We start from the raw sequence: 9,954 nt of genomic DNA on the forward strand, positions 1-9,954 counted from the left end.
GTGGGGATAATACTCTAGAGGATTTGGTGAAACCCCTACCTTCACCCAATCCCCACAAAACCCCATTCCATATACTCCCGAATCCCCACTCCTAAAAACCGTTCATTTGGTTGATAGGGATTGAAGCACAGCGGAAATTGAAATGAACAAGGGAAATCAACATGCAGTAGCAAATATTTAATTCTTATACCATTGGCCACACGGCACTGACATTGAAATCTGAACTAATACCAGGTCCAACACGGCAGTAAGTACAGAATAGATAGTTCGGAACCCAGGATACAGAATGTTGTAACAAGTTGTTGTCACAATTCTCATGACCCACAATAGATCATGGCAATATTCCAAATTCTGACCAACCATGACACTACAAAATGTTGTAACAAGTTGCACCAATCAACAACAAACCCAGTCTTTAGACCAACACAACATCAGAAGCGAGCAAACATCTCAGGTGCCATCAGTGGTAGAAACTGCGGCGATATGTGCCACACTAGACGGTAGCGGTGGCTGCGGGGGCTTTTGAAAATGGAACCTGAACAAAAAAATGCATTGGAATTACTTAGGCATGTAGACACCACAAAGCAAAGTTGTACAAGCAGATACTCACGATGGCTACTGACACAGGAGCCAGTAAACTAGGTGTACATCGGGCAACTGGACACTAAATCACCATGGCAAATTAACAATTACATAGACTACCGTAAAGCAGCGATGTGCAAGCAGATAATCACGATGACTGCTACTAACGCGTTCAGTTGCACATATAATGAAATCTGGATGACAAGCGTAGTCATGCATGTAACAGGACATGACAATACTAGTGTTGTGACCATGCACATGGCATTTGAAGGAGAAAGGCTACAGGTGTGAATTTTACATGGAAACTATATCTTCTTATTGGAAGGAATAGGTTGGCATCTGTACGGCAATGCACATAGTTCAATTCTAGAAATAGTAACCTGCTAATAAACCATCTATGACCCACATGGATATCGAAACTAACCAACAATTAAGAAGTTGGAATATGGACTAACCAACAATTAAGGGATGATCATAATGGATCAACCATATGGCAACCAAAGCAGTAGACTACAGGAAGTCAGAAAGCTACAGGGAGCGGCTACTTCTACCATGTCATGTATACTTTGAATAGCATATAGTAACAGATCATAGCGCAAATAAAAAAATCCTAGATGACAAATATCACACCATATATCCACATCACATTCAAAAAGAAAAAAAAAGAATACATAAGGTTCATATTTTGCATAGCAAAGCAGATCCACCATACCTGAAACGCCTTGTTCAGCGGTTCCTCATGGTAACTTGGCCATCTCACCGCGAAGCCAAGCTAGTGCACTGCCATCATTATCCTCGACGGAGCTGAGGAATATCTCGCGGTTGTCAACACTTTTGAAGACCACAAAGGCTTTTGGTTTTTCAGCGGGATCAAAACCTTGCAAGGTTCTCAAGGCAGCGATGCATTTGCTTATGGTGAATTGTTGAGCAGCTTCGTTGTTGACTTCTTTCTCTTTGATGTTGACAAACCTGTCAATGACTCCAACTAATGCATCTCCGGTACTCTTAGGTTTCATCTTGGGGCTGCTCTTGCGTCTTCTTGGCTTGTTTGTTGAGGGGCCAGCACCATTTCTTTTATTGGCCTCTACATTTGTCACACTAGCTTGTGTTTGAGTAGCCACTACATGCTCCAACCCAACCTGCCTTTGATTGACCTGTACATGCTCCACATGTGGTTGCTCTAAGATCTCGAAATCAGCATCCTTATCTTCTTCATCATCATCAGAATCAGTTTCGATATCCATGTGTGGTTTTTGGTCAGCGGTAGAGGTAAAGTTGAAGTTTCCCTCAGCAGTGTGTTCTGTAAATCCATCAAAAAGAGAATGATGTTAGTTCGCAAAATATCAAGAGGACAAAGGAAAAGCAAGAGAGAAGAAAAGCAACTTACTATGGTAGAGATTTGCAAGTGTCTCATGAAGAGGAAAGGGCTTTTTCTTAAACCTCAAGATTCTTGGACCAAATGACTGCAATATATAAATGAAGCATTAAACTTGGACCAAAATATTGCAAGTAGAATTCTACTAGAACAACAATTGCACAATAACTTACAATTGCCAGATTATCCCATAGATGAGGTTCAGCATTCAACATGAACTCGCTATCGATCCACCCAACTCCACTTTGCCCAAGGGCATCTTTCAGCATTCTATAATCCCTTTTGAGTTCCTTCTCCTTGTCATGAACCTGGGACTTGTCAAACTTCACATGTGGATTTCGTTGGTGGAACATATCCACCATTGCTGACCAGGATTCACCGCTCCAACCATTCTGGCCTCTATGATACGGAGTGTCATGCTCATGGAGTATCTCAACAAGTGACTTCTCAAGCAAAATATTCCATTGTGCTCTTGGCTTTGCACCTGCACAAACATACACAAAATGATCTATCAGTAAGCCATGAATGAAGCCATGAATGGTCAGTAGAAATATATTTTTACTACCTTGTGGAGATTTCTTTTTTCTTTGCTTAGGAGACTTCTTTTTCCCTTGCTTAGGAGATTTCCTTTTCTTACCCACTGTGCTGGAGCTTGACTGAACCGTGTTGGACCCTTTTGTTTCCATATATAGTTTAGGTAAAGTATAAAAAATTGAATACACAAAACTGAATACAAAATATATTATAAAAAAAGAGCGTATCACCAAGTTCATTATTAGAAGAAATTAAACACAAATAGTGCACCATTACAACATAAGACTAGAAAATGAAGAACATGAATAGTGTATCATTACAACACAAGACTAGAAGATAAAGAAACACACAACTAGCTATTCCACATTTGCATTGTTTCCTGGTTGGTAGTCATTCCACATTTGCATAGCGATCTGATCCCTCAAATACCCTCGTACCAAACGAGGCCTAAGGGTGTGAATCGTTTCTACCGTTGGATTCGAATGGATAGTGGCAAGTCACTAAATTCCAGTCCCACAGAGGAGAACAATATATGGCATTCACGTATCCTATAAGAAAAAGCATGATCAATTGGTCATCACGCAGGAACATTTAGGTTGTTGTTTCGATACCAAGTTTTCAGGGATCCTATTTTGCTAAACAAATTTTCTGGTGGGGCTTTTCTGGACGGGTTGATAAATTTGTGTATACGACTAAAACTTAGTTTATAAAAAACCAGGATCTTGCATCGTGGGAAAACCATGTTTGTCGTTTTTGCGAAAACTTGTTTGGCTATGTACTTGATCTTAACAAACTATTTGTTTTCAGTGGATATCTCAACAAGCTCAGTTTCATCACCCAAACCTCTTAGGGCATGTACATCGGGGCGCTTAGGCAGAGGCGCCAGGGATTAATTCCTGGTCGTTCCGCTCCTTTCCCGACCGTTTTACCTGCGTCGATGCATACTTAAGAGGCTGACGCTAGGAAATCAGTACAAAAATTGGCCACCAAGCGCTCGGCGCTTAAGTACATGCGGTAACTGATTACTTAAGCGTCTAGGAAGGAGGCTAGCGCTGTACATGCTCTTAAACTTCGACTAAGTTTTTAGAAATACTATCAACATCTACCATGCCAAATTGTGACCATATAGTATTATAGTTCCGAATAGATTTTTTACAAGTGAGTTCCGAATAGATTTTTTTACAAGTTGGTTAAACTCTACATCTTTCACTTCAGAAAATATTTCTAGGCCTTATTTTATGGAACGGAGGCAATACTTGCTTTTTATATAATCAAAACCCAAGATTGCATTGATTTTTTTTTAACAAGATAAGGGCCTAGAAGGCCCCAGAGATTTCATTAGATCACACGTGGCGGGTACAATTTACAAGGAGGTCCTATGGCATCTATTGCACAAAGAAACCAGAATTTGAAGAAAGGCCCTCCAGATTTTACATCTAGCACCCTGAGATAGAAAATAAGAAAGCAATTGGGTCCCTGGATGCCTCCGCCACCATTCGTTGGCGACCTCGAGACCATGCCGTCGAGATGCGATGCCAAGTTGCTCGGCAGCATACTTCCGACGAAGTTGCTGATCCGCCGGCCGCTCCTCCTCCTCCGGGGACGAACCACTTGTTGGTGGAGAAACGTCGAGCTCCGACGAACAGAGCACAAAAGGGCCTCTGTCTTGGAGGTAGTAGATGGGCCGCCTTGCCGGCCAAGGATCACGGCGTCGCTGGAAGACGTCGCGTGTGTCGCTCGATGGAGTGCTAGAGCAGCAACTCCGTAACACCCTGCAGGCAGAAGCCGACAAGCAGGGTTCGCTAGTGCGTCACCGCCGCTCCTCTTATGGCCACCATGACAAGGAAGAAGGAGATGCAGACTAGCAACCTCCAACCACGCGCCGCGTCGACGGAGAAGAAAGGATCCTCCGCCTCGATCCAAAAACAGCACGCCACGCCTCCACTCCTCCTCGCCACCAAGGCCAGCCAGGAGGGATGCAGTAGCATACCTTGCAGATCCAAGAAGAATCCCCACCTCGCCTCCACAGCCGGCCTGGAGATCTCTGTCTTGACTGCAGATGAGGGATGGGAAAGAGCCTGCCGCCGTAGACTTATTGAAGAAGACGGCGCTGCTTGCCGTCGCATCTCCCTCCGACCACCGGAGCAGAGAACCACCGCCAGCAGCAACCCTATCTTGGCCGGGATCCAGCAGCGAGGACCCAGGCCACCGCCTCCTCTACGGGGCATCCGCCCAAAACAGTGGCAAACAGCCACAAACTCTACATAACCCTATTTTTTCTTATAGTGAGAAAACATGTGTTTTAACCTAGGGCCTGCTAATGAAGGATCACTTGCTCTAGCCAACAGAACTACCACATGATTTTGTCAACAATTGGACTGACTTTCATATAATGTAAACCAAAATTGATAGTTGTATGACATGATTTTAAAAAATTGACAATTTGTTTTTTGGGTATTCACCTCCTCTATACCCATGAATAGTCCCGCCCATGCATGGAGAAGAGTCGGGTGGTGAAAAAGCTCTAAAAGAACGGTATGAGACAGAAATGCTTGTACCGAGCGATTATGAAGCAGAGCGGAAATCACGTCCATCCATTTGCATGTGGATTTGGATGGGATTCGCCCACCTGCCAACCCACCAAATAAGATTTCCTTCTCCAAATGCACTAATAAATGAAAGTCTCTCATATATTGATTTTGTTTGCATATTTCACTTTCTCGTGACGAATTATTCGAAACGGAGTCTAATATTTATTATCTTAAAATTTATTTTAGTTTTTTTTGATGAACTAAATCTATAAAGTTCTTTATTGTTTGAGCATGCAATCCGTATTCTCTTTTTATGTAGGGACACGAGAGACAGAAAGTGCTTTTGGCTGCCAAGGTTTAGTGATCTCGCTATTTAATAAATTTTAAAAGACATCTTTGCAAGTTATCCAAAAATCTAAAAATAATTATGTACATGTCAGTGATATATCCCACATTGTTGCAAAATCTTAACCCGAAATTCTTTTATTTATGGGCTTGAAAAAAATGACAAAATTTGATATGTTTTGGAGATTTGAAAATGTACTATTCGGATCTACATTTTGGTCATTTTTTTGTAACCCAGAATATAAAGTATTTAGAATTCATATTTTGCACGTTCGTGGGAGACATCATTTCCTATTTGCGGATTTATTTTCAGAACTTTTTAAAACTTAAGAATATAAATTTTTGATTTTTTTTTTTCAAAAATGAGAGCACACCAAACCTGCACTCCATGAGAGAGACCATCATTCTGGATGATGCTGATTTCCGCATTTTCCGTTCCCAATTGAATTTTCCATTTTCCCTCTCCGATGAAACCGTTTCCGCACTCAGAAGCGATAAAACCACCCTCCGTGCACCCGGTCCATACACCACAGCTCACAAACCGCCTGATCCTCTGCACTCCGTACACCGCCGCCGCTCCCCACCAACGGCAGAAACCCTCCCCAAATTCCAGCGACGCGGCGGAAGCTCGAGGTAGGTCGCCCGCCGCCGCCGAATCGGCCCGATGCAGGCGCCGCGGCTGACCTCGGGCGCGGTGAAGGAGATCGCGGAGCTCCCCAAAGGGCTGGGCACCATCCAGCCGGTGCTTGCGAGTGGCGGACGTGCGGCCCATCACCGCCAAGAGCGCGGCGGGGTCCGACCGGTTCCGGATGCTCGTCTCCGACGGCGTGCACTCGCTGCAGTCCATGCTCGCCACCGACCTCAACCGCTTCGTCGCCGACGGCACCCTCCGCCTCGGCTCCATCGTCCACCTCCTCGAAGTCATGTGCAGCGACATCCAGGGCCGCAGGTGCGTCCGCCATCCGCAATGCATACGCACCCATATTCTCTGCGCCGCCCACCCCCATGTCGATGTGAGTCGGTTGGCTTGTTCCGCCAGAAAGATTGGATTTTGATATGCTTGATTCGATTGGTGGGGGTACCGATTGTTCGTTGCTGTCCCTGGGGTACCAGCGGTTGCACCTAAGATGGGGATCTCGTGGCAGTCTTTTTTGAATCGTGGGTAGGGCGTTGCACATTTGGGGATTTTTGCGTTCTTTACCTTTCAACATATGAAGCAGAGGATTATTGCGTGCGGGCGTTTTCTAGAGTAAGCTAATTGTTCATGCCCATCCGCGATGGAGCGTCGTACCCGCATTGCCAGCTCACCCATCCGCGGGCGTCTCCAACGCCGCACCTCCCTCCTCTCCTCTCCCCTCCCCCGATAGACAAACAAAACACGCCATCCAACCCTAAACCACCGTCGCACATTCGAACGCGCCGCCACTCCCCACTCAACCTCACCTCCCGCCCCCCGCCACATTCCCTCCTTCACGCCTGCTCGCCTTCCGGCAACAGATCCGGCGGGGCCTCGCCGGACGATGCACCGGCCAAGGCCTCTCCTTCCAAGAGCTTCCCTCACGCCATGGAGGGATTCACTTCTACCGCCACAAGATCTACGCCCTCACTCACCTGCCTCACCTCCGGTCACTACCTCTCCTCCTCCTCTTCCTAAAAACTCGGCCTCTTCCTTCCATTGCAACACCACATGGACATGCCCAGCTGCACGACGAGATGCCGGCCGCGACACCAGGCCCTCCGCAGCGACGGTGAGAAAACCTCTCCACTCTCACCCACCGCCCCACCCCTAGAACGATTCGATTCGATTCGAATCGAATCAAATCCAATCCAATCACTCTTCGCTGCACAGAGTGTTCAAACTGCTGGTTCGTTTTTTTTTCTATATGTCCTGCATACCGATTATGGAGACGCCCCTTTCTTGATCCAGGACGCCTTCTACATGCATCCATTTACTACTAAACCTACATCTCATACAATCAGCTTTGTTGTGACCACATATTCAAAATGTTTAGTGTCGAGTCTGCATGATTTTTGCCGGAGCTTTGCTTGTTTCAGCACGCCCTTTGGCAATTTTTTCTGTTGAAAATACTAAAGTTCAAGTAGAGGTATTTTCTAAGAGCTAAAATATCTTTACTGATATTCCTTTCTTTTGGACTATAGATACAAGTTGCTTTCGCGCATTCTACGTCACAACAGGTTGTGTAGAACATGCTATCATATTTATTGTTGTGTAAAAATATATGTAGGACTCGATCCAGGATGTGAACTACAGCAAAATGCTCAAGGATGAGGAGTGCTACCCTGCCATTGCAGTCTATGTCTGGCCCAGCATCGCTGCTTGCATTGTATGTCTTCTCTATGATCCTTGAGACCTTTGATAAACAGTATCTTCCTCTGTTTCTGCTGTCATCATAGAATATTTTTCACAGCAGCAAACCTCTGCATTCACATGTGTTTGGGGAGAATAATCAGCTTTGAGTTGACAGTGAATAGATATGAGTTGCTTTTGCATGCGAGACACTAATTAAATGTATCACGGAAGAAACTTGAGGGGCTGTGACATGAATTATTTGCAAAAACAAATTAAAACCTGCTTGTGCATATGTATGAAAAGCTTTGATCTGACGTTGTATTCATAATATATGATCATCTATACTGTGCTACAGATTATCAAAAGCTTCTCGGAGTTGGTGGGCCTGCACTCTGCTTGTGTGCTATAGTGGGCACTGCAAAACCTGGCTCGCTGACTGGCCTCGTCTTCAAGGAAAGAAGGTAGCACTTGTGTCACCACCTTGTGTCTGTTGTCATGAACGGGCTGCAGAATGTGTTGGAATTGTTGTATAATTAAATCAAACCACTCCGGTGGTGCATAAGAACAAAATGCTTTGCATTGACCACAAATTCGAAATGTTTAGTGCTGAGTCTGCATAATTTTTGCCGGAGCTTTACTTGTTTCAACTTGCCCTTTGGCAAATCTTTCATTTGAAAATACTAGAGTTCAGGTAGTGGCATTTTCACAGCACTAAAATGTCTTTGAAATGCAAGCACTGTGAAACGACTTCCATTTATGTGGGGCTGTGACATGATTTTTTGATCTTTCATTGCTCTGTTTGGTTTACCATATAGACTCAAGATATGCATGCATGGATGCTTGGTATTGCTTTGTTTGGTTTACCAGTTCATTTCCTATTTTTAATCTTTCTTTACTTTCTGATGGGTTTTGCAGACAGTCTGGGATGAATCTTCGCTAGTGGCAGTGGTGGCCTTCTCTTCCTCTGCATGGTTTAGGTGAGCTTCTGCTTCTTCCCTCCTCTCCTCTCCTATGGGTGCAATGTGATACCGTGGCTTTGAGCCCAAGATCTGGGATTGGTCTTTGAGAGAATGTAAGAACTCATTAATATGAAGTGCTGGCTGTTGGGTGCCCTTTGTAGTTATTATCTTCTGAAACCTGGTACAGTTGTCTCAGTACTTGTTGGTTGTTGCATGCCAGGTTTCTTCTTATAGCTAATTTGGCTTTACCAGACATGATTCAGCTCATAATCTAATCCACAGTTTACTGAATCCGCCTAATTTTGTCTGGTAGTTAATCCTGCTATTTGGTATGGACCCAAATAGCCACTTTGAACGGTTACACCTGGGATTAACTACACAAATGTTCCCTTTTTACAATATATGGTAGGCTTTATGACTGGGTGTGTATGTGGAGCTTTGATGTTTGCTCCCCTGTTTCTGCATTCTTGTTTGCATGATTAGTAAGCTAGCCTGCAAGGTCCTCTATGCTTAGATGTTTCATAAGAATTCCCCTCTGAAGCTCTGTAATGAAATATTCTGGAGCTGTATTGCCAACAGTTAGCGCATGTATTGAATACATTTATGATCTGCTCAGCCCTTTGTATTTTCTAACAGAACATTAGTAGAGAATTTTATGTTCGAATGTGTGAGCTGTATGTTTGCTCTCTTATCAGTAAATAAATTGTTCTTATTTTAATGTTATCGTGTCATTAAAAATGTCTACTGACTCATGTTCAGTAGAGAGTCGAAGACAATGATGGTAGAGAAGGACAGCACAGTTTTTGACATAAAAACTCTTGTCCCGGGTCTTATATTTGTTTTCTTTTCTTTGGCACATGAAAGATACGTCCTGTGAGTAATTATGGCATGGAACATTGACTTGATTGTCCCACTAAAAGCATGAATGCTTTATATTAAAGCAAATGCAGTAAGCTTGATTTGAAATGTTGTCTTGGTGGCTATAGTCAGAGCTTATACTAATGACTACTATTTACGTTTCTTGTTATGAATGCACTTGTAATTTACAATGGCTACTACATCTCATTTCCTGTACTAACATTTGATTTTCCTTGATTGCTGCAAGTTGGAAGCCTGGGAGCATACGAGGAGATTGCCTGATGCATGAGTCATGTTTGGAAGCCCACAAGTCGCTGTTCCTGAAACGGAAAATTGAATGTTGGGTTGTATTGGACTGTATGCGAACTGCTTCTAGGACTGTTATTTTGGACTGTTGATCTATTGTGATCTCTGGAGTGTTAGATATGTTTTGATTGCCAAATACTGGTGCTGTGTGTA

General features: G+C 43.9%; 1 protein-coding gene and 1 long non-coding RNA gene across 4 annotated transcripts; one reads left to right on the top strand and one right to left on the bottom strand.

Moving 5' to 3' along the window:
• Positions 1-1,634: 1,634 nt before the first annotated feature.
• Positions 1,635-2,171, bottom strand: LOC124649428. The gene is made up of 3 exons (XR_006986629.1): positions 2,131-2,171; positions 1,970-2,045; positions 1,635-1,882 (listed from the first exon to the last, which is right to left on the bottom strand). It is a non-coding gene; the product is annotated as an uncharacterized LOC124649428 (long non-coding RNA).
• A 4,574-nt stretch (positions 2,172-6,745) lies between these two features.
• Positions 6,746-9,954, top strand: LOC124649861. Of its 3 annotated transcripts, none has more exons than XM_047189425.1 (5): positions 6,746-7,115; positions 7,614-7,712; positions 8,034-8,139; positions 8,594-8,655; positions 9,743-9,954. In XM_047189425.1, exons 2-5 carry the CDS (start codon positions 7,654-7,656, stop codon positions 9,891-9,893), a joined length of 378 nt encoding a protein of 125 aa, XP_047045381.1. In that variant the 5' UTR covers positions 6,746-7,115; positions 7,614-7,653; the 3' UTR covers positions 9,894-9,954. The 3 variants fall into 3 exon arrangements, with proteins under 3 accessions (XP_047045381.1, XP_047045383.1, XP_047045382.1); XM_047189427.1 differs by having other exon boundaries at positions 9,750-9,954; XM_047189426.1 differs by lacking the exon at positions 6,746-7,115 and having other exon boundaries at positions 7,408-7,712.

The sequence above is a fragment of the Lolium rigidum genome, chromosome 4 (genome assembly GCF_022539505.1).
Source record: "Lolium rigidum isolate FL_2022 chromosome 4, APGP_CSIRO_Lrig_0.1, whole genome shotgun sequence".
In the NCBI taxonomy this organism is placed as follows: domain Eukaryota; kingdom Viridiplantae; phylum Streptophyta; class Magnoliopsida; order Poales; family Poaceae; genus Lolium; species Lolium rigidum.

What these genes read in the sequence shown, in the direction of transcription:
- LOC124649861 (XM_047189425.1), top strand. Translation starts at nt 7,654, where the DNA reads ATGAGGAGTGCTACCCTGCCATTGCAGTCTATGTCTGGCCCAGCATCG. An exon ending in CCAGCATCGCTGCTTGCATT is followed by an intron (nt 7,713 to 8,033) that starts GTATGTCTTCTC and finishes ACTGTGCTACAG; the next exon opens with ATTATCAAAAGCTTCTCGGA. An exon ending in CTCGTCTTCAAGGAAAGAAG is followed by an intron (nt 8,140 to 8,593) that starts GTAGCACTTGTG and finishes TGGGTTTTGCAG; the next exon opens with ACAGTCTGGGATGAATCTTC.